General features: G+C 36.1%; 1 protein-coding gene across 6 annotated transcripts in view; it reads left to right on the top strand.

Moving 5' to 3' along the window:
- Positions 1–22,693, top strand: part of KIDINS220 (kinase D interacting substrate 220) — a 68,645-nt gene extending 45,952 nt beyond the window's left edge. The window contains exons 23-31 of one of the 6 annotated variants that reach the window (XM_035320134.1): positions 2,883–3,061; positions 4,565–4,791; positions 9,532–9,642; positions 10,508–10,564; positions 13,930–13,962; positions 16,900–17,046; positions 17,270–17,368; positions 18,460–18,708; positions 20,290–22,693. In XM_035320134.1, the coding sequence (XP_035176025.1) occupies positions 2,883–3,061; positions 4,565–4,791; positions 9,532–9,642; positions 10,508–10,564; positions 13,930–13,962; positions 16,900–17,046; positions 17,270–17,368; positions 18,460–18,708; positions 20,290–21,561 (2,374 nt within the window). In that variant the 3' untranslated portion in view covers positions 21,562–22,693. The remainder of the gene's footprint in view (positions 1–2,882; positions 3,062–4,564; positions 4,792–9,531; positions 9,643–10,507; positions 10,565–13,929; positions 13,963–16,899; positions 17,047–17,269; positions 17,369–18,459; positions 18,709–20,289) is intronic. The other 5 variants (XM_035320136.1, XM_035320135.1, XM_035320139.1 and 2 more) reach the window with 5 other exon arrangements.
- Positions 22,694–25,091: the final 2,398 nt, after the last annotated feature.

Genomic DNA, 25,091 nt, shown 5'->3' with positions numbered 1-25,091 from the left:
ATCACGTCCCGTGGTGGTGACCATTTCCAGCATTAGATGTTGAAAGGGGAGGCTGTGTCACATATAGCCTGACATTCTATCATCTTCCTGCAGCCTGTGCTAGTAATGTTCAGTGCTGTTGGACCATGGTGGTTATCTTCCAAGTCAGTCATGGAAATTCAAGATGAACAAAAACTAGAAAAAGTTTAGATCAAACTTATAGCCTTGAATGGAAGATAACATGATTTTATCTGTGCATATTTATAATAAATTATTTTATTTGAGGAAAAATCAAGAAATAACTCATCATTATTGGAATATAACTTAATCTGTGCTAAAAGCAGTTTTTAATTTTAACTACCAAGGCCATGTGAGGCATAATGGAATGAGTTTTTAAGTTTCACTTCTGTCAATGTAATGTTCCATTTTGGTTCCATTCCTTGTAATTTCAGCTAATGGAAGCAGACACTCAGCAACACTGATATTTCTTTTGATGCTTCTGATTGAAAGAGTAATTTTTCTGCTTCAGGAAAATCTAGCCCCAAAAGGAGAATAAGGTGTTCACATAGTGCTTAAGTTTTAGATCTGTGTGGTTATATTCCAGCAAAAGTAACTCCTGAAGTTCTTCCCCTGCTAACCTTTTTTTTTTTTTTTTTTTTTTTTTTTTTCCCTCATCTGAGAAGTACAGGCACATAGGATTTTGGTGGCTTTTTGCCAAAAGATTATCATTTACATAAATATTTCTTGCAAAGTCGTAGTTTAAGTCATTGAGCTCAGGAGGTTAGAATAGAGACTTCAATCTGTACACCAGCAGTGGGCTATTGGCTTCTGAACAGTGGCTCTGTTCATCATAGTCAGAACACTGTTCACATTCAGACTTAAGTAGAGCTGGCATTAAAATTCAGCTAATTTGTTTCATGTGATTCATCAGCTGTGTGTTTTATTTAAATCTGTGTCACATTCTTTTTCGGCATTCTATTTTCTAGATTTAAGTGTTGAACTAGGCCACTCTTTAACTCTTCGGTCCCTGACTTAAAAACTGACTTAGTTTAAAACTGGCAAAATGAAAATTCTTGCATAGAATACTTAAAGTAAATGTGAATAACTGGAATGCGTGTTAATGTTCCAGTTTTTAAGAGTATGTTGTTTGATTTAAAAACATTTACATTTACAGTTTAATTATAGTTTGATATAAGGCAAAATGGAAAACCCTAAGGTAGTAGCTAAATATTAACGTAAAATAGACAGTTCTCAGAATATGAGCGTACAAGTTTTACCTTGATACTGCCTATGTTCTTAATTTTTTGTCTTTTGACCATTCATTTATTGCTGTGAAGATCATTTAACTCCTGTTAGATTTTTTTTCTCTCTTTTTTTTTTTTTTTTTTTAAACACTAATGGAGGATGAACTGTTTCAATTCTTTGAAATTGTAACCTACTTTTGAGTCTCAAAGTTTCTCTTTCTACAGAAACTTCACCTTCTATTCTCTTAGGGCTGGAGCCCTTGAAGCCTTACAGTGAATGTGAATAATCTCAGTGCTATCTGAAGTGCAGCTCATAATGTTTTGCAGGATCACAACCTTTGTTAGAATAGACTGCGCCTCTTTTATGCTTGGTTACTTCTCCAGCATCGGAGTATGTAATGTCATTGTGAATGAAGTTATTTGTAGATGATGCTTATAACAGCATAGTATAGCAGTAGCACCAGTAGTAGCAGTATAGCATTTGTTAGGTACATGGTCCATTCATATATTTTCTTTAATACCTACTAAAATTGACAAGACTGTGTTAATTTTCCTTTCAGCATAGTGCAAGACTGTACTAAAAGATTAGAGTGAGGAATTAGCACACAGTTAAAATGCTTTTTTAATGTAAAAGTGTTGCACTTATTTCAAACAGCTAGCACTGATCTTAGGTTCTTTTATTTCTCTTAATACTAAATATTCTGTGCCATTATTATTTCTGCCATAAATCTGCCATTATTATTTCTGGAGTAATCCCATGGTACATAAAGTACTACTTTTTATAAGGGACCTAAAATAAAGATGAAAGAAGATCATTGCTTTTAAAAAGCTAACAAATTGTGAAATGAGATCATTTAGCTGATGACAGACTTTGTTCATTGTCTGTATTAAAAAAGACATCTCAGGTGCAACCAGAATTGTTGTGTTATGTTTGCCTTAGGAAAAAAAAATATAAAAAAATAACAACCTATCCTTGCTTCTCCATAAAACTGTCCTTTATATTAATGCTTACAACCCCCCCCCAATTCCTTGACAGTAGTTGTAATGCATCAACAGTCCATCATACTGATCATGTCTGACTGTTCTGTTGTTCCCCTCTGTTATTGTATACGTGTGACTTCTTGCCTTTTAAGAAGGTGAATAATTTAAAAGCAGGTACTGTTTTTTCCTCTCTCTTTTACTATGTAATCATTCACCGTTGAGTTCTGATTAATGTCTAAGATGCCTGACTGTTCCCGTTGGAAGAGATATTAGTTTAAAATTTGGAATTTTAACTATGGAATTTCTAATTTATTTATTAGAGTTTGAATGAATGTTTGAGGTTAATGCTGACAAATGCTAGCTTGCCCTTACTTTGGATCTGATTTTACTGATCTATAAATTCTTGATCTGATGTTATTCTTCTGTATGGCTTCTCTGAGATTTCTCTGAAGCATGCAGTTAGATCAGACTATGTAGAAGTTTGATGTGTTCTTCATATTATAAAATGTTAAACTGTTCTTTCTGAAGACAGTGCAGGTATTTATGGATTCTCTTCATTTTCCAGCAAACAGGAGAACAGATGCAACTGTACTGGACAGTCTTTTTCCATAATATTTCACTATGAAAGTCAGACTCTAATGTGGTTTGTTTATAATTTATCTATATTTTTTCAACCAGAATTTCAAAGAATATCCCAACGACTAAAGATGTTGAACCTCTGCTTGAAATTGATGGAGATATACGGAACTTTGAAGTATTTTTATCTTCCCGAACACCTGTTCTTGTAGCACGTGATGTAAGAACATTTTTACCATGTACTGTCAACTTAGACCCCAAGCTACGAGAAATCATTGCAGGTGAGTATGTGTTCGAATAAATGGAAAGCAATAGTTTTATCATTTCTTTTCATTTTAGGTGGAGCTACTTTACATATTACACAGAACACTGACCTGTTCATCAAATCAGGCTTTCCTGTCATCTGATCTGACTTCAGTAGGGTTCAATTTCACTCTGTAGATTTTTTATGAAGGCCAAATCATACTAGACCAAAGCATCTCTTTAAAGGGTGCAAGGTACTAGTAGTAGTCAAAGACAGCTGTAGTAGTTGAGGAAAAATAGCACATGCTGTCTTTGTACGACACAATATTAGTAGAAATGTGAGTTTACTTTCAGGTCATTGTTAACAATTTTGAGTAGTGTCAGTCAGATCCTTCAGAACTGAAGCCAGAAAAAAAATTGAATGTCTCCATTTGATGTATTCCCCTACTAGACACCTGTGTAGTTGGTACTTGTCAATCATTTATCAGTCTGTGCTAGAATGATACTACTCCTAGAGCAAGTATCATTCGTTGAACACTAGCTGTTTCACGAGTTACTGTTAACGAGCTTGTAGTCTCAAAAATGAAACCAGATTCAGGTATGTGCTATTATGCAAAAATGCTCTGCTCAGCGACTACTTGCTGCTGAAGTGACCTGCTGTGACCTACAGTATGGCACTGCTTAGGGATTGCTGTTGGGTCTGGAGTAAGGCTAAGGCATCCAAATGTGTCCACCTGTTCAGAGGTGCTAAAGCTTTGTAGAAAAGTGGATCTTTAAAATAGGATCCTTGTGAGTTTTTGGTATGGCAGTATCCTAAGTGGGATCTGAATTTAGGCATTAATAGTTTCCTTTGCTCAACTGTTTTCTATGTGAAACTTATTTTCTTCAGTCCTCAACTGGGATTCTTTGACTTTTTTTTTTCCAACTTCCTTCTCTGCATTTGTTAGCTGCAGTGGGATGGCATCATTTTATTCACAGAATCACAGTATGGTTAAGATGGGAAGGGACCTCCTGGAGGTCATCTGATCCAGCCCCCCATGCTCAAGCAGTGCCACCTGGAGCAGGTTACCCAGGATCATCTCCAGGTAGCTTTTGAAGATCTACAAGGAGGGAGATTCCATAGCCTCTCTGAGCAACCCATGCCAGTGCTCCATCACCTGCATAGTAAAGAAGTGTTTCCTGATTTCCAAACAGAAAGTCCTGTGTTCCAGTTTGTGCCCATTGCCCCTTGTCCTGGCACTGGGCACCACTGAAAGCCTGTCTCTGTCCTCTTTGCACCCTTCCTTCTGGTATTGATAGACATGGATAAGATCCCGCCTGAGCTTCCTGTTCCAGGTGGAGCAGTCCCAGCTCTCAGCCTGTCCTCAGAGGAGAAGTATTCCAATCCTTTCATCATCTTGGTAGCCCTCTGGCCTCAGACTCTTCCTAGTTTTGTAGATATCTCTCTTGTAGCAGGGGGCCCAGACCTGGATGCAATTCACAAACAAATCAAAACTTTTTCAAATGTTTCAATCTAAATCTCATTCCTTTTTATTTTTCAGATGTTCGTGCTGCAAGAGATCAAATGAATATAGGAGGACTTCCTTATCCCACATTGCCCTTACATGAGGCACCTGCCAGAGCAACATCTCTGTTCAGTCAGCCTTCGTCAGCGTGCTCTTCTACAACCTCGTTCAACGGACCTTTCAACAGCGGAGTTCTATCACCCCAACCTCATAGCAGTTACTATAGTGGTATGACAGGACCTCAGCATCCATTCTACAATCGGGTAAATAATTGAGAACCAATTCACTTTCTTTTCATTTAATCTCGTAATATTGCAGATGCAATCTATAAAATATTTAAAAGACTGTGCAAATTATATTTGGAAATGGAGTTTTGTTCGAAAGCCCAAAAGTTGGTAAACTTCACAGTAATGTTCAGTCATTGTAGTCTCATTGAGAAATGTGGCAAATACCATTAGAAACACAAATTACATGAGGGGAAAAGAGGTCAAATTGTTTTTAGACATGACTCAATGGTAAGATGCTGTAGGTATTTATTTATTACTTTGTGAGTAGTAAGCTGTGCAGTCCTATACTTGTTTACTGTTGTTAGAAGAGATTCTGTTTTTTTCTTGGTAACAAGTTAAAACATACAGAAACTCATGTGAGGAACTACATCCCAAGAATATATCTAGACATATGTCTCCTCTTTGTCTCTCTTATTTTGGGATCTTTTCCTGTAACCAGTGTTGCACTAGTTTAAAAGAATTAAAATAAATTGCATAAACCATACATTTTTTAGTTCTTTGTGGGCATTATAAAACATAGTCGTGTACAGCTCACTTGAAAGTTGCAATACTTCACAGTGGGATTTAATCTAAATAACGTGAGATGAACTATTTCTAACACTGTTCCAAGTTGCTGAGGTATATATCTGCTTATTACATGAGACAACAGTTAATAAGAATGCATTTCGAGTTGCATTTTGTATTAAAATTTGCAGTACTGATCTATTTAGGGTGATTTTGTTTATAGCTTTTTAAACTCTGAGCACATTCCACAATTAGTTTGTTACTTTATAAATTTTTGTGGAATGTATTCAGTATTTTAATTTTTTGGTCTCTTCTGTGGTGCTATCAGGGAAAACCAGAAAGCTGATGTAATTCATGGCTTGCTTCTATATATAAGAAATACCCTTAGCTTTAACTAACAAGGTTTGATAGTAAGTTATGTTCAAGCTAATAAGCTGGGAATATAAACAAGTTATCCTAAATCAGTGTTTGTTGACGAAGGCAGAAAAGAGTACGTGTAGCACAGAACCTTTTATCTGTTGTAAAATTATTCTTATATTAATACTATATTGAGCATATATACTGTTTTATTGAAAATAACTTACACTGGCACGTTCTTTGAAGTAGTCCAGTACTGATCACAGGAATCTTCCTCCTGATAGTAACTCAGCTTTGTTAAAGTGAGCATTTAATTGGAAGTCTTGGTTTTGTCTGTGTTACTGTACATGACAAGGTTAAAAGTGTGTGGTAATATACAGTTGAAACTTGTATGTTTTTACGGTTCTAATAATCAGTACAAAAGCAATTAGAGTCATAGCTGTTCTTACAAGCAGTTTATATGTTCATTTTTATTATGTGCATATATGGACTTAAAGGTATGCTTTTTTTTTTTCTTTCTGCCTACTTAAGACAAAAATGTTTCTGTTTTGGCCTTTGTCTGGATTTTTGTACTGCTCTTCCAGGATATAACCATTTTTAGTGGTTCACACTTTTAAATATTGATGCAAACACATTTATTACTTTCTTCTATGGAGTTATGCTGCCATGAACACTGTATACTGAGATAAATGAGGAGAACTTCATAATAGTAGAAAATTTAGACTAAAAAGTAGTTTTCTTCAGGATTTTAAGTGGCACTTCACTTCTCAGGTTTTGTAAGAGTAGTATTTAATAAAACAATGGTAACAGAAGAATAGGCTCTCCCCCAGTAGTTTAGTAGAAATATCCGAGAGAGGTTTGGATGCTTGTATGACAAAACACAACGGAGGCAAATACTGCTCTGGAAATGCCTGAGTTTTACGGCAAAGTGCTCTGAAATTCTTGGTACAGATGCATTGCCATTTTTCTGAACAGTAAATGGTTCCTATCCTGTTGTCTGTAAGCAATCATTTGTCCTTAAGGACAACCAAACAAACTTTGAACTCTTTGAGAAGCTCAGGTTGCTTGTTTTCAGGAAATACTTTTTATTATTACTATTGTTATATATGTTACTGCTTTTTTCTTCAGATGTATCTTTGTTACGGTTCTTGAACATCCAGTCACATAATCTATTTGGTTTTGGTTTAAAGCCCCTTTCTCTGTGTGTATAGCTGTAAAGGAGGGATTACAGTCCAGTTTAGCAGCTCTTCAACTAGGCCCTCTGGCTCTCAGTATTAAACTGTGATCGAGGTGTACAGATTACTGTCCAGTTCCCTGGCAACAAATCGGTCTCAAGTTCAGCTTCCCAGAATTGCTGCTGTCACAAAGCATTGTTGACATCATGTTTCCTATGGGAGAGGTCAGAGCAGGAGGCAAGTCTAATCGGGATTTTCCTGAGCGGGATCTGGACTTTATGGTATGTGAGAATTTTAGTTTATTTTTTTTCAAAACAGCAGCAAATTCTTTGGTATCTTGGTTATGCTTACGCTTCATAGGCTGCCTGCAGACTTGGAGAATAGCTCTGCAGTGGTTTATGCCCACCATGGATTTATACTCATGTTTCCATGATTATCATATTTTGAGACTGCAGAGTTTAGGCTCATATTGGAGAACTGATTCCGCAGTTTGGAAGCAGTGGAGCAGCTGAAGTGGGCACAAGGCATAAATAGAAATTGTGAAAAAATTATGGTATAATTGCCTTATTGGAAAATTTTTTTCATCGCTTTGTAGCTTGATGACTCGCAACCAACAAGCAGGTGCTCACGATGTTTCAGAGGATAGTCTTTGCAGTGAGAGCTAGGCACTTGGATGCAGTATAATAATTAAGCCTCTCATGCCTTGTGGGTTTTCCACGTGGTTTAAGCTGTTAATGGAAAACTGAGGCATTTAATTATTTAAGAAGTAACATAAAACCCTTTTCAAAAAAAGTTTATTTCCACAACATGCCATAGAATGTGTGCCTTATGACAGTGAAATAAATTTAAATCAGTGTATTTTCTGAATCATCCTGTACCAGCCAGTAAATGTATGGCAAAGCCTCGATATTGTTTCTCTTACCTATCCAAGTAAAATTAAAAATCACACAAAAACGTACTCCCACAGTTAGACTAATGATTACAGTGCGTATCACATAACTTCATATGTTGGAAGAGCAGATGAAATTTTTGTGGTAATTCTATACAAGTGTGTCCAAAGACTACCTCTTGCAACTAAGAACAGGGAACAGTTTGTATTTTTTCATAATTACTCAATGTTGGAGCATATGCCATCTAATTGTTGTACACAGGAATTAAAGTTTAACTTCTCCATTCGCTTACAACTGCTTCTGAATGCAGAGTTCTTTGCTTGTTTGTTTTTTGTCCTTTTGATAAATCCACTGTGGAATATTTCAACATGTTTTACTCCTCCCCCGTAGATTGGCCATCAAGTCATAAAATTACTTAGCCTACACTGAATTTGGTGCAGTAGACTACTCAGAATCTTGTCATGTGCAGAAACACAAACCAAATACTATGTTTTTGTTTGTTTGTTTGTTTGTTTGTTTGTTTTGTGAAGTAGCTGGATGATACTATTTTAAAATGTTATGTATGAAAATATATTTTGAAAACTTTTTAAGGAGCCAGGCAATGAATTAATAGCAATAGGTTCTATAATTCTGCTTATCCTCAAGTTGGAAGACCCTGTTTTTTCCATTGCATCGCTTTAAAAGAAAACAGATAAGGACATAAAGGTCTTTATTTCAAAATGTAGGTCAAATTCACAAATAAACAAAATTTTAACAGTATTAGGAAAGCACTTCTTAAATGCACTACTAGCCACAAGGTTTGCAATTTTCAAATGCACACACATTTTAATTGCATGCCAGTGGGTAGTGTGTGGATTTCAGGAAATGTGTTCATACAATTAACTTCAGCACTTCAAGGATTGGAGCACTTTGTTCAAAGGGAGGTGTGTTTGTAGTTTTGAGATCCCTGTATCTCTTAGAAGTGACTTTATTAATAGCCTGAGTTCTCATTTGGACCCCTTAAACTGATATGCTGTTAAAACTTGGATAGCATATGTTTTCTGGAAATTTGTTAGTAAAAAGGGATAAAAGGGTACCTAGTTACAAGAAGTGTAATTAGAGTTAAGTGGTATTTGTGGGAAAAACATATTTTTCTTTTAAAAATGTTTCTGATACTTGTTTTATGATAATTAACATTTTACTTTAAAATGGTATTTGTATTGAACAACACACACAGGCATATTTCTAACTGAACAAAACCTGAACATTTTCTGCTATAACGTTAAAGTCTATTATTTGTAGAAGAAAAAACAGAACAAAACAAAAAACCAAAACAACTCCAAATTGGTTACCATAAGCATGGGAAGCTGTAGAGATGCTTTTATATATCAATTTTTCGTGTGTATAATTATTTTGTCCTATAAAACATCCTGCATTTTACTGAAAATCTAATTGAGTTCAGTAGCTTTGAGATTAGTGAAATTATCATAAGTGTAAATCTTTTTCACATTTTCTAAACAGATATTAGTGTCCAACTCTGTTCCTCCAGCAGACCGTGCCAGAGCACCCACTGCCATTGAAGGGAGTAGAAGGGGGTCAGTGGCTGAGGGGTTTGGAAGAAGTCGCTCCAGTCCTTTTGATTGATTTCTGTTAAATGCAAAAAGTAAAGAAAGCTGTTAATATTTGCTCTTTTCACTGTGTTAAACTCAACTACAGGATGTGCTTTGTTGAAATAAGTTTTATTTTATTATTACATTTTGATTTGTGTAATTGTTTGTCCCTTTTTTGTTACGTTTTTTTTTTTCCCATAGCCATTCTTTGCCCCATATCTTTACATGCCAAGGTATTACCCTGGCAGTTCTCATCTCATCTCACGTCCACCACTAAAAACGAGTTTGTCCAGAGATCAGAACAATGGCCTAGTAAGTATTTTGAAGGATAATTCAAATACTAACCTAAACAATAAATACAGTGTGTAATGCGAATGAAGGTTATTACTGATGATTTGGTATTAGACAACTGCAAGCTCTATCTTATAAATAGTTTAAGCAAAGGTGTTATTAACATCTAATTTAAAATGTATTTTGTTTTAACTTTACAAATTACTGAAAGATGAAAACTAATTCTGACATCCAGGTATAAAGACCTGTACTATTGGCAGGAAAATGTTTCAATAAACATACCAACTGTGCTATAATAAATTGATATAGCATGTTATAAGGAAAAGAGTGCTACTGGTAAATTTATATTGAAATTTTGTAATATAAATTCTGACATCTGAAGAAGGTAAAAGGACATCCCTTAATGTTGTAAAGAAAGCTACAAATTGGAAGTACAAAGCTAAAAGCAATGTTTTAAATATTCAAGTAAAACAAAATACATTTTATCTTAAGTGTGCATTAGATACAGCATGATTTTATAAGTAGGTATAATTCAGCTTTATCCATTGAAAAGGAAGAATGAACAGACTTTCCTAGCTTCCTATAGAATAAATTCCTATTAACGGTATTTATTTTACTGACAGATGGTTGTTCAAATGGAATTAAGAACTAAAGAAAGCTTAAAAAAAGTCAGTAAAAACCTCACTTGTCAATTGCTCTAATTTTAGGATATTGATATGTTGAGCAAAGCTATCAAAAGGTTTTGAAATCTTTAACCACTAATGAAAAACAAATGTGTGTGTCGTTTATGTACTGTTATGAGATCATTCTCATTCATTGTTTAGTTCATATTTTTCATTTAGCCCTCAATTATTTTACCCAAACCGTAATATTTTGTTGTTGTTAGGATGTTATCAAGGAGGATGCTGATGAGGGGCTTTCTTCACCCACAGACCCCTCAATGGTAAACGAGTAGTCATGTGGTGTGGAAATTCTAGCATCTCATTGCTTTTCCAGCAGTAATGAGTCTGCATTAATCATAACTGCAGTTCACTAACACTGCATCAGTGGCTTTGGTGGGCAAATAGAGTAGTTGAAAACTAATGTAGTTCGTGAATGAATTTAAGAGCTAATATTTCACTTATAAGATATAGTACATTTTTCCCCGTAGTTTTCCACTTACCTTTCTCAGTAGCTCTCGTGAGTATTGTGGTAGCTAAACAGACTGGAGAATGAACTTGGTCATTTGTGACTTAGATTCTAGAATGAAGTAGCTGTGTGCTTCTTGTTTTAGTCAGCTCTGACACCTGAGCCCTACTTCTTTAGCTGGTGGCATAAAGCTATTGCAGTTAACACAGTATAAAGCAGCGTTTCATGGGAATAAACTAAAAATAAAAATACAGGTCATAAGTTTATTCTTGAGTCAGAATGCTGACATCTGCCTTTTCCACTGTTTGTTTTTGTTTTATTGTATTTGCACAGAGGTGTCTTCTTTATGGATATCTGTCTTAATTCTACCTGGGAATCAGTGGAAAATCATTATGGTTTACTACCAAAGAGGTTAATACAATTTAATCACTTTCTTAATTATTGCTGCCAATAGTTGTTGGCAACAGATCTCAGTGGTGGCGGTTTTTTTCTTCTAGTAAATCATTACAAATAAGTATTCTCATTGTACAATGAAGAGAGGGGAAAAGAAAAACAAACCACAGACCCCAGAACTGCAGTTTTTAATTCCACATAACTTTCATGTAGCAATTATGGAAATGCAGTGGAGAATTTACCCTAAAGTTCTCTTTCCCAGGTCATCAGGTAAAGGGATGACTTCGAGGTAATATTTGCTTGTCGTGTATTTTTGGAGATGCTGATGTCTTCCTCGTGTTTGATTCCTTATTTCAGCATCTTCTTGTCCCATATCTCCCAGTCCTTTTGCATCTTGTCAGTGCTTTATTGAAATTTCAGTTAAGAGGAAACAGTATTATACTTGCTTTAGGTACTGCAGTTACCCACAGGTGATAGGTAAAATAATTTTAGCCAGCTAGTTCAGTAGCTCTCAATTGATGGATCACTGCCACCAGATAAATGATACAGTTTTTACTTGTATCTTAATAAATGGATTGGTGTATGTAATGTAATGAAATAAACTTTAAAAAAAGGCAACTGTATAAAATCGTTATGAGCACCAAGGTGTGTAACTGATTTGATGACTGAAAACTAGAGGGACATGTAGAATCAGAATTGACTTCCACGTAAATCTGGAAAGAAGCCAGAAATTCTGTGTGAAACAGAATTAATCATTATTTTTAATCTTACAGAGCAAGAAACAGTTACTTCTGTACTGCTGTTACTACTTCAGGAGTATTACTTTGTTTTTTATACAGACGATCATGCTATTCCTTGCTGACAGAGCTGTGCTCAGGATTTTATGTGATCTGGCTAAGGCCCCTGCCGTTGTTCTGAAATTTCAAATCTTAATTATTAGCCTTGTAAAATCAATGTAAATCTAGATTACCTTAATGAAAATCAGAAATATCTTGAGAACATTCAATCGTGTATAAATAATCTGACTTGTGCTACCATCTATATTTGGTTTTTGTTGATTAAAGCTTGTTTATCTTAGACCATAGTTTCCTATTCTTCACATAGACGTCAAAGCAATAAGTTTACCAATACCATTGATGTAGTTGTATCAAATGTGGATGCATTGCAAATTTGAGTATCAGCCTAAATCACACCTAATTTTTTAGTGATTGGAGATACCAGCTTCTGCCCATCTGTGGTGGAGGCTCTGGGTTAGCCCCAGCAGGCAGCTCAGCACCACCCAGTCTCTTACTTGCTCTCCCCAGGTGTGATGGGGAGAGAATCAGAGAGGTAAAAGTGCAAGAACTCATGGGTTGAGACAGTTTGCTAGGACAAGCAGAAGCTGCCTGTGCAAGCAAACAAACCAGGGAACCCGTTCGCTGCTTCCCCTCGGCAGGCAGGTGTAAGCCACTGCCAGGAGAGCACGGCTCAGCACGTGGAATGGCTTCTTGGGAAGACAAATGCCATCAACCCAAGCATCCTCCTCTTTCCTCCTTTACCCCAGTTCTGTTGCTGAGCATGACACCAAGTGGTGTGGGACACCCCTTTGGCCAGCCTGGGCCACCTGTCCTGGCCGTGTGCCCCCCTGCTCCTGGTGCCCCCCCCCCCCCCGGCACCTCACAGGGCAGCGTGAGGAGCAGAACGGCCCTGGGCAGTGTGAGCACTGCTCTGCCACAGCTCAACCACCCACGTGGTATCGGCGTTATGCTCATCCTAAGCCCACAGCACAGCACCATACCAGGTACTAGGGAGATAGGAACTCTATTTCAGATGAAACCAGGACAGAGGCAAACATGCATTTCTGCTGACTTAACTATACCAAGACAAACTATGTTTTTTTTGTTGTTTGTTATTAATGTATTTACTATGCTATACAAATGGTGATTTCTGACAGGAGCTGCAAAAACTTCTAGAGTGCTCTTCTAAAGAATTTCTCACTGAGTTGTAGTCTTACCCATAGAGTCCCATTATACAAGAAGCCAAGCTAGCTTTAGAAGTGGTTATCCATAATAATCTTAGTTGACTGTTTTAGTTTGTATTGTTAATTATGACATGTTAGGATACAGCTTGTTGCAATATAAGTATGATGTTTCAATACATTTTTCATGCTGCATAGAATGCGTAATTCCTTAAAATGTAGTGTGCGTTCTTTGAATGAGAGCTAGCGTGGCCCAGTGCATGTGCTGTAGATAAATACAGAATACTCTTTAAGAAATGGGAATTGCTTTTCTGAAGTTTGAGCATGAATGAACATACGCTTTTATGTGGCATTGTTGCATTTTGAATATTTGCTCCTTACTCTTGCTATTTGTTATTGGTAGTAACTTTGAAGCCCTGTGGGTGGTGGGATTTTTTTATTTTGCATGCTTAAGTACAAGGTTTCAAAGATATTTGAAATGCAGGTAGTATAATGTGATCTTGACAGGAGAATGTGTGTAACAGCAAGATTTTCCATCGGAAATACAATGTAAAACTCGTATGCAAGCAAAATGCTGTGCTGGTTTACAAGTCCAAAACAGAGCAGTCTGCTTGTGGGAAAATGGTCTTCGTGTAGAGTATACTAAGCGGGTACTATGAAGGTCTGTCCTAAAAGTTTCATTATGTTATGAAAATATCCCTGCACAGTACGTTTCTGTCCTAACACTGATTTCCTCTGTTTCCCTGAAAGCATGTCATCTGTATATTCAGTCTTGTTGATGTCACATTAAGCTGTTGTTTCTTCTCATTCTGTTTTGTTCCTCCTCAAAGCCGTGTAAGTCTGGGTTAAACAGACAAAGACAGGTACAGCCACTTTCTGTGAATTACGCACTTTTTAGAGTCATTTCAGAAGCTGTCATACTGGCACTTCATGCTGGGCTGTCTGTAAACTAATGCTCATTACTAGCCTTGAGGTTTGTTTTGACAAGCTGCTTTTAGCTTTTGCATGGCAAATACTTTTCTGACTAATGTTCTTTAAGCATCTTTAACAAAACCACGAAGGCTGAAAAATGTGTCAGTTTAAGTACAGTTTTAATTCACTTACATGATGACAATATCCCTAAAGCTATTGCATTACTTTCTCTTCGGAGTGCTTTTTATAAAGAATGATTTGGATTAATGTGCATCTATTTCAAACAGTTCATGCTTTAACAAAAATAGTCTAAATATTAGACTGCTTTTCCATAGATTTTTATACACAAAAAGAGGACTTTCTAAACTAACTCTTAATGCATGCAGAAAGTATGACTTGTTCTTGACTGTTTAAAAAAATATTTTGATCTGAAGGAGAACTGTTAAATTAGAAACGTCTTAAAAACTTCTTCATTTATTTGTAGATACTGATAGATACTCTATCTAATAAATTTAGTGAGCTAGGGCGATTGCTTATACATGTTGCTTAGGGATCGTTTCCTTTAGCAGTGCCTCGATGTAATTCTGGCTATAACTGTTTCTTCTGTTTTAATTGATAAAACATTCTTTCAAAAAGGTAGTTATGAGTTTAATTGACATAATATCTTTTGTTTATCGATGTGTTATACTCATAGCAATAATGAATAGTGTGTTTATGGAAAAATAGTAGACAAAACGGTTTGGCAGTCTGAAGAAAAACTGAAAATGATTTTGTTTAAGAGCAGAAATACAGATTCACAGAAATATGAATAGACAGAATATTACAGCAATATACAAAAATATTAGAAATATGCAATAACTAGCTTGTAGATGAAACTTTTTCCTGTCAACATCATCAGTTTGGTTGGCTTATATCCTTATCTACTTGAGGATTTTAGTTGTACTAAAAATCAGGTTAAATTGAGATCTGAATTCCCTACATGCTTAATGTATTAGCTAATTAGGCATTGTAGGCACGTAATTAGGGAGATATTGCAGAATCTGAAAAGCAACTGGCTTGTCCTTGGAAGGAATACCATGCCACTAAACCAGGTGCCTGGATTGTACTGAAAGTATAGTGCTTAATTTTGTGCAATAATTTAGGTAGACTACCTCCTCAGAAAATATTCTTTTATTTCTGTAGCATACAGTTGACATCTGATATCAATTATATAAATGGTCAAAAGAAGAAGCCTCGTCTCTGTTTTCAGCCAAGTGTGCTTAGGATCCCCACCACCTCCTGTAGTGTTTTTGCGTAAAGTTGATTGTTTGCCTGTTTTAAGGCCATTTTAAGCATATCTGGCAGAGAACTCCGGGGGAATTACATGTCATAGCATCTGAACCTTGAACCTCAGAGTAGCTCAAGTGGGAGATCTGCCAACCTCCCCAGATCAAGATATCTCCAAAAATGATGAGATTACTCTGAGGCTAAGGTAGTTGAGAATGAGTTTGGGGTTTGCTGCCTTTATAAATGAATAGTTTCTTCTCAAATACTCTGGTTTTAGACAATTTAGATATGGTTAATGCCATTAAGTGTAATAATACTTGCTTTTGGTAGGTAATTATTTTGGATCTATTAATTGATTAATTCTGCAAGATTAACTAAATAACTTTGAAGTAATTAAAAATTAAAAACAAAAGCAAAAACAACATATTGGGATTGTAAAAATAGCCTTAATTGGTGATTAAGTTCAGCCTAACTTGATTAATTGAACTTTAGAGATTCAAAATGTACTTTTAAATTTATGCATGTGATGATGAGCTCTGAAGCTTCAGAAGCTATTTTGCATCCTCCTAAAATGAGCTTCACTTTGGTGGATGGTCTACGGAGCCCAAACCAAAACTCCGTGTTCAGAAAAAGGGAAGGTACAACCTCCCTGCCCAGAGGAGGATGGAAAAAAAAAAAGCATACCTCCTGGAAATAGTTCTGGTTTTGCTTTTAGAAACTGGGAGCAACTAACTTAACTGTTCAGATCTTTGCACTTTGCCCTATCCAGGGCAGGCCCCCATCCAGGAATAATGTGGGTGTTTTTTTTTTTTTTTTTTTTTTTTTTTTTTTTTTTTTGGGAGAAAACACTGTCTTCATATGCTGACTGTGTGCAGATGTATTTGTTTTGGTTTTCCACGCTTTCCTGGAAATTCCCAGAAGCTGGCAACATTATCAGGGCAACTTCTGTGTTACGGATCTGAGATGTGAATGATTTCTACATAAGTCTTGCCAAAGCTCCAGGCAAATGAAACATCCTTGTAGTATCTTGGAGGGCAGCAGCAGTGCTGCACTGTATTTCCCTGCTCTGATGGTGATACCCCTTGACTGATTTTACATAAATGAACAGATACTGTTAAAAGTACCCAGTGAAACCAAGCAATTGAGGAGCTGTGTTTCAGGTCATCTTTGTCTAATGGTAAACCAGGAGTTTTTTTAAGACAGGAAGAAGTTGTCTGGGTTATTTAAAAAAATCGTAATAACAATAATAACCAACATCCAAAAACAAACTAACTGCTAAAATCAGTGGGAAACTTTGAGTAAAGATGCATTTGAAATTGATTAACCCTTACTTAATATTCCTGATTTTTGTTGTTTTTCTTAAATAACATTATTTAAGAGAATTATTTTCTCACATAGGCAGGACTCAGGATGCTCTGGCTCTTCTCATATAAAGACTACAAGTGTTTCCCAGTATATAGATATTCTGATATTAATTAAAATGCCTGTGCTTTCATGTTCTTATCTCTTAATTTTAAAATGTAGTTGAACACAGTTTGGCTTGTGCTTGTGTTTATTGAGAAATCATGGGTGTACTGAGTATTTGATCATATCTTATATGCATGTTTTCTCGCTTCTTACAGGGAGGAGGCACAGGCACAGGATCGACCACAGGCGTATCACATGTGTCTCTGAGCACGATGAGCGTGGAAGCTGTTTGTGAGAAGCTAAAGCAGATAGATGGTCTGGACCAGGGCATGCTACCTCAGTACTCTGCAACTATAAGAAAGGTATCTGCTGAATTTCATTAGTGGATCTAATACCTAAACACAGACATAAACATGTGAAAGGAAAACAGACATAAACATGTGAAAGGAAATATTTAGCTGCCTCTTTTCTTTGGAAGTGTTTGTTGAAACACATTGAATATCAGAACATCTTAATTTGTGCCAAGTTGAAAGGGCATTTTAAGACAAGTGTGTATTTCTCATAGTTTTACTTGTACTTTTTTAGGCAAATATAAATGGACGTGTCTTGGCTCAATGCAACATTGATGAACTGAAAAAAGAAATGAATATGAATTTTGGCGACTGGCACCTGTTCAGGAGCATGGTAAGACCTCCTCTTCAGTACTTCGGGACACCATAAATTAGTCTTTTCTGTTATGAACCTTATTTTTTTCATGTCGCTTGCTTGTTACTATGTTTAAAACGATAAGTAACATCTTAAAGCATGCATGTGTTTATTGTTTTGTGATTTTTGTCTTTTTGTCTTGAATACTTTCCACCAAGAACTAGTTGTTTTTGGATTTTTGTCTTACTTGATTGTGAATTCTGAAGTTTTTCCTCCTCTTTTTGTAAGATTTGACTACTTCCATGAAATGTCAAAACTTAGTTCTCTGAGGCCTCTGTTCTGTTGGTCAGGGAATTCAAAGTATATTTGTGAGAGGAAGTGGACAGCTAGGCTGTCAGAAATTCATGTCACCCAGTTGCATAAGCACTATTTTTAATGAAATTGAAGCTAAAGATCAAGCCAATCAGATAAATGGGCAATATTTTATTGACACGTACTTGTATTCAATGCAGCATTCTCACAGTATACTACTACTGAAGCATATAGAGATGCCTAATTTCCCTCCTCCCAGTTTGAGAGTGAATGCCAATTTTATAGTGAAGGATGTGTATCACAGAGAATTATGCCTTGTTTTAAGTATTTCTAGTAGATTGCTGGTTTTCCTTCTGAAAATTGCAGTATGTCTCTGAACTGTTAAATCAGTTTTCAGAACACTGATAATTGTAAGACAATATTTATTGTTAGATTCAGGTTGATTAAAGCTAAAAAACGAAGTGTTTGGTTTTGCTTTAAGATCTGTAATTTATCACTCTTGTTTTACAAAAACTTATTGGAAGTGTTTTGTGGCATGTAAGTTGGTTTAATGGTCTGAGTAATAATAAGTAGTTTGGTAAATACAAGAAAAATCTGTAATATGAAAATGTGGTTTGCAGTAAAGACAATGAATGTACTAGGTCTGTAAACAGACCTTTTTTCATAGTTTGCCAAGATCACAACCACATATGCAAGTATACTTTTATGTTAGCGAATTGCTTATTTGTATATGTAGCTGCCCTTCTTTAACAATTTTGATTTTTTTTTCCTATTTATATGATTATATTTGCACTGTCTCTTTTTTTGTGTGTGTTAAGATACTTGAAATGAGAAATTCAGAAAATCAGGCTGTTCAGGAAGATCCTCGTGGAACGACTGAGCATGCTACCTCTGCGATTTCTCATAGTGAACTTACTCGTCGTCCTGGGCATAATACTGAGTTGCCTCACACTGAGCTTACAGGTCTTTCTGGTCAAGCTCCCTACACGCTTAACTTCAGCTTTGAAGAACTCAACACAATTGGTCTTGATGAAGCTCCTCCACGCCATAGTAACTTAAGTTGGCAGGTATTTAATAAAAGAATGTATTCTACGTGCTTACCAGTACGGTAAAGGGCTTTTTACATTCTGAGGTACACACAGGTCAAGAAGTAAGTCTGCTGTGACAGTTCAGGTACTTCCAGTTCTCAGTCTTGACAAAAAACAAAGTGCAGCAGAGATGAAAACTCTTAATCATACTCTCTGAGAGTCAAGGGCTTTAGTCTTTCCCATCTCCAAACTGGTCCTGTAATCACTCCTCGAGAAGAAAAAATCAAAGCTATTGCTTAACGTAATGTTTTGTGAGATTTCTGTTTTCTATACTATGCAGACTTTGTGTATGGTATATTTTAAGTATGTGCTAGACAGAAGTTAAATTATTTGAAGGATTACTGATACATTTATTATTTTTTTAAACAGGCAGTGCTCCAGGACATTGGAGCATTGTTCTGACAATACGTAATCTAATCATACACTGCACAGCTCACACCCTTTTGTACCTATAGTTTCTGCCATGGGTTATGGTCAGTTTTCTTTTTTATCTTACGAAATGACCTTAAGTGTCTGCTTTTCTTTTTCCTTTTTAAGAAACAAGACACTACAGTTAACGAATGATTAGATGGTATCAAAATAGTGGTCATAATTTCCCCCCAAAATCCATGTTGCAGCTTTTTCATCTCTGATTTTGAAGGCCTACATTAGAAAATATTGAAAGTCCATCAAAATAGGAAGATATCCCAAATTACAAGCTATAGGCTGCATTTTTAGTATTCAAAAATATAGCTGAAAAGAGGTTTGGGATATATATCCCAGATACATACCTGAATGCATATATGCACACGTGCACGTAAGATCCTCATTACCCTTACTCCGTTTACAGCAACTGAGTATCAATGTATGTTTTTCTAAGCCTAAGTGCACTAATCAATTTTTTAACGCTGTTTTTGTCTCAAAAGCACAGAAGTATAAGAAAATATTTTTTAAAACATTTTAAGATGCAAGATTAAATAAATAGTTGATGCCCATAGAGTTATCTGAAATGAAATTGAAAGAGTGAGGAAGATAGTTTGTTCTTCTTGAGAAAACAGGGAAGGAGTATTCCTGGAAATGTACAACAAAAAGTCAAATAATTCTCTTGTTAGTGAAGAACTATAACTGCTGTGATTATGGATGAAAAGTAGTGAATATGCATTAAAAAATCAAGTGTTAATATTTCTGAGATTCTTGCATTTCACCTTGGGCTTTGAGCTGATTTGGAGTCAGGGCGTATAGAAGTCCCTTAACCAACTTTTTTTTTAGTTGTTCATGTTTAGCTGTTCCTCAGTATTCTAGTATATACATAACATTGTTATCTTACAAAAAGCTGGCAGTAATCCTATAGTAAAGTAATAGAAAGGGAATAGTGGAATGAACAGTAGACTGAAGATCTTGCATATGTTGCTTGCTGAGGGGCTTGAGCATATAACATTGACAATTTCACTTGCATGACCTATTCATAACAGGGAAAAAAAAGTAAGCACACACTTTATACTTGTTACTTAACTTAGAATGATCAGTAAAAGTCAAAATAAATATTTCATATAACTATTCTCTCTCTTTTTTTTCCCCCAGTCACAAACTCGCAGAACGCCAAGTCTTTCGAGTCTTAACTCTCAAGATTCAAGTATTGAAATATCAAAGCTCACTGACAAGGTACAGGCAGAGTATAGAGATGCATATAGAGAATATATTGCTCAAATGTCACAGTTAGAAGGAGGTGCCAGTTCCACCACAGTAAGTGGTAGGTCTTCCCCTCATAGTTCGAGTGCTTTCTATATGGGGCAGAGTACATCAGGGGGTTCCTTGCATTCAAGTGCAGAACAAGAAAAAGGAAAAGATGGTGAGCAGAAACAAGATGATGGAAGAAAGTCCTTCCTGATGAAGAGGAATGATGTTATTGATTACAGTACTTCAGGTGTTTCTACTAATGATGCATCTCCTTTGGATCCTATTACTGAAGAAGATGAAAAATCTGATCAGTCTGGTTCCAAGCTTCTGCTAGGAAAGAAGTCTTCAGAAAGAACAAGTATTTTCCAGGCTGCAGATTTAAAGCTTAAGGGAGTTACTCTCCGGTATCAGAAGCTTCCAAGTGATGAAGATGAGTCAGGAACTGAGGAGTCAGATAATACCCCACTTCTTAAGGAAGGTAAAGATAAGAAAACAGATGGAAAAATCGACAAACAACCCAAATCCCCAGAACATGGATCTGAACCTATTAGAACCTTCATCAAAGCAAAGGAGTACTTGACAGACGCCCTTTTGGATAAAAAAGATTCTTCTGACTCTGGTGTAAGGTCCAACGAAAGTTCTCCCAATCATTCCCTCCATAATGAAGGAGCAGATGATTCACAGCTTGAAAAGGCAAATCTCATTGAGCTTGAAGATGATGGTCATAGTGGAAAGAGAGGAATTCCACACAGCCTTAGTGGCCTTCAAGATCCAGCTGTGGTTCGTATGTCTATTTGCTCTGAAGATAAGAAGAGCCCATCAGAAAGCAGCTTGATAGCAAGTAGCCCAGAAGAAAACTGGCCAGCCTGCCAGAAAGTCTATAACTTAAATAGAACCCCTAGTACAGTAACCCTAAATAATAACAGTGCTCCAAACAATCGAGCTAATCAAAATTTTGAAGAAATACAAGGTATCAGAGATTCATCTCAAATTATCTTGCACCCTAGCTCAGGTTCCAATTCAACTGCAGTTCAGAATGAGAACCTGAAGAGTGTTGCTCACAAGCGGAGCCAGCGTTCAAGTTACACTAGGCTTTCAAAAGATTCATCAGAGCTCAACACTGTTACTGCCTCAGACGGGGCTGGTTTTGGAGAAGAGAGAGAAAGTATCCTGTAAAAAGAAGCCAGGCTAAAACAGAGTACATCCATGATTTGTAGCTTCTTTGGAATTTTTGTCAGTGTGTAGTTACGCTAAGCTATGTAGTTTAAGTTTTCAGTACTGTAATAGAAGGTCTAGATTATTTTCAGTCATTTTCTTGAAGAGAAGAAATAGCCTTTAGAAAACAGGACAAAACAAAAAATTACTTCAGACCTTCCCCAGAAATAAAACCAGTATTTGTTAGCATGGAAAAACAGTTCCTTACGACACTGCAAAGGTTTGGTTAGGGGCACATGTTACATAATTATGTATGGTTTAATTATTAAAATGTGATTTTACTTTTGTGTCGGGATATGTAATATTTATGCCTCCCAAACTTTCCATGTAAGTCTTACATATGTACTTACAAATAAAGTTAAGGCTATACATTCTTGCCATTTGACATCAGAGATATCAGGAGATAACATATCACAACCTGTGACACCCTTATCAAACTTTGCATTAATTAGTGAATTAGTGTGTGCAACATATATTACATATGTTGAAATTTAAATGTGAGGGTACCTGTTTGGCTATGTGTATACTTCTATTCTCTGTATGTTCGGTAATTGCTGTTGACTTTGTGAACTTTGGATAGAATGGTGATAAAGATTATAAGGAATGTTGTCTTGATGTGTCATCGGACTTGGCAGTTATTTATAAGGTAATGCCTTATTGTTGATTTAGTGAATTCATTATTTATTATAGGTAACAGTCACTGGTCTAAATAGATGGAAACAACTGAGTAACTTTAAAATATCATAGGGATAAAGTATGAATACGATGTCTGAACTTAAGGAATATCTATTGCTGTGCATGATCTTTCCTTGGTACAGAATTTACCATTTGGTTCCAGAAAGAAAAAATGAGTGGTATTTGCTGTTTTGAAAGTAATATGTACTTTTTGGAATCTAGTCTGAGCTGTATGCCAGCTCCTCTATTTCTGAAGTACAGTATTTGAAAGTTTTAATGTCATCTAAGTAATGTACCTGAATGTTATTGTAGTAAATACTTGTACTGTCCAGTGAAATCTGCATGATTTTGAGGGGAAAAATTGTTCAAACTAGACTCTGGTAGTACAAAGAGAATAAAAAATGAATTGGCCTATTGAGCTTGTGTCCATATTTCTATTTACAGTGGTATTTTGTTTCTTCACTTGATAATAATGTTTTGTGCGTGTTGTTTCGATTAAAGTACATCACAGATTTAAATGAAGAGTGCATTAAAGCAATACTGTTATTAATACAATGCTAAATAAGCATCAAGTATAAAACTACATTTGATATATGGAAGTGACAGAGCAGACATTTCCAAAGGAAGTGCTGAGCTGTGGAGAGGGGGCCGCCTCCCGCTTTGGATCTGGTGCATCTCCAAGCAGATGCCTCCAGCAGGACTGTGTGGTCATGGCCTTTGTCATCCAAATCAAGAGAATGATTACTCTGGCATAGAAAAGCAGAGAAAGACCAGCTTTATTTTTTCATTCCATGGATACCTAGTACTTAAAGATCTGGAAACTTGCACTTTGCACTTTTGGATTCTGTTAAATTGCTGTGTTGTTCAACTAAAAATATAATCAGTGCATTACAGAAGTAATGGGAATCTGTGTGCACATATCTTTATTAGACAGATTATTACTTTAAGGTGGTTTAAAAGGTACTAGTTTAGAAGTCTCCCAAAACCAAATAAGAATCCCCCAAAGCCCATGTAGCTTCATGGTATTTTGCTGAAAATTTGGGAACAATTTTTCAGTTTATGACCTTCCTATGGAAGGGAGAAGGGAAGTGACCATATATCACTCGCTTTTCTGGAATCTTTGGGATGAGTAAGTTTTTTTGTTTGTTTTTGTTTGTTAGTTTTTGTTTCAGGAAGATACTTACAAGCATTGGTTTGTAATAGAGGAAAATAACTGTAGCTTTAAATGAAAAAAATATTCACAGTATTGATAAAAGATACTAGTTATCTCAAGTCATTTTGTCTGTTGAAGTCCTCAAATAATCCAAACAGATTAATTTTTACATCTCATATGGTTTTGAAATCTTTTGATCCCTGAAAGTTTTCTCTTAAGTCTTCATAAAATACCAGGATGGGGGTGAAATAGGCAGCTGAGTGGAAAACTCTTCAGTGTTTCTAAATTTTATTAATATCAGTGTAATTGCTCACCATCACTAAAAACCAAAAGGAGCAAAGTGTCTACAATTGTACAGGGCTTAATGTTCTCTCTTCAGCTTTCTAGGCACTGTCACAATAAAGATGTGAGTAATAGGGAATTCCAGAAGAGAACCATGCAGTTTCCCATATTAGAAATTACCAAATTTTGTATGAGTGATTTCTAGTCTACTTGAATTCTGCTCAGCATGGGATGTGGGTGCCTAAAATTGTTTTAAGTTCCAAGCAGTGATTCAGTCCCGCCTCTTTTTAACTGCTCTAACTGCATGACATAGTAGTGCACACTGTGGTTTATATAATCCAGTGTGTTCACGGCCTCATTTTTAATGGCTTCCTTGGGGTTCCTGGAATCAGCAGAATGAAAATGTTTCATATACAATTCAAGGGCAGTATGGTGCAAGAGCGTTTTGTTAACAGGACGGTAAATATGACTGATACTTGGAATCTTCTTGCATTAAAATGACTAGACGGTGCATTTTTCTTCTCCATTGAAGCATCTTTTTAATTTGTTTTATACAGGTGTAAGCAAACAGAAGAAAGTGTAGTGCTCTGGTAAAGGGAGAGAGGAAAAGAGACAGAAGAGAGAAACGGAGTACTTAAAACACAGCACAGTAGTAAGAAGTATCTTTTAGTATGTAGTAGATACATGTTACTGTATAGGTTTAATGTTACATGTAGGTTATGAAAAAATAGCATTTGCAAGAATTAAACTGCAGTTTCATTGCTGAAACTTGTGTTTTTTCTTTTTTTTTTTTTTCTCTGTACCACAGTTCCTATGGTTACTAGTTGCTTGATTTTGATGCACAATTCATGGAATTAAGGGACCATAAACAATTTCCAGTGTTGAAATATGGAATGCTAGCTGTGTGACTTGTGGGAGTTGTGGAACCCAAGAGTTCCGTGGAGAGTGGAAATGAATGAAGAGCAGAAAACAAAAACACAACTGCGAGCTTATTTCTAGTACTCACCACTTTCCAGAACTCTTGTAATGAGGGTTTATGCATCCGTTCTAGTTCTGGATGACTGAACACTACAGGAACTTGAAACCGTAACTCCTTGCCTAAGTGAATCTGAAGAGCACAGTTTGACTTGTCCTCTTGTTCTGATGCCTGGATATGTGTGTATGGTAGAGTAAAAATAGTTTTTGAAAAGAAAAAAAATGGACGCAGATAATACTGTAGGGTTTATGTAACTCTTATGGTTACTCACCAGTTTAAGCCTTTTTTTTTTTTTTTCAGCTTTCTGAACCTAATGGGAATAATATGGAAAAATCCCTGTACAGCCATGAGAGCCACAGGCAGAAGATCCCAATAGCATCCATTATTCTTAGTTCAGCATGTTGC

Source organism: Oxyura jamaicensis, chromosome 3 (assembly GCF_011077185.1).
Source record: "Oxyura jamaicensis isolate SHBP4307 breed ruddy duck chromosome 3, BPBGC_Ojam_1.0, whole genome shotgun sequence".
In the NCBI taxonomy this organism is placed as follows: domain Eukaryota; kingdom Metazoa; phylum Chordata; class Aves; order Anseriformes; family Anatidae; genus Oxyura; species Oxyura jamaicensis.
This window is presented reverse-complemented; position numbering and strand designations above follow the sequence as displayed.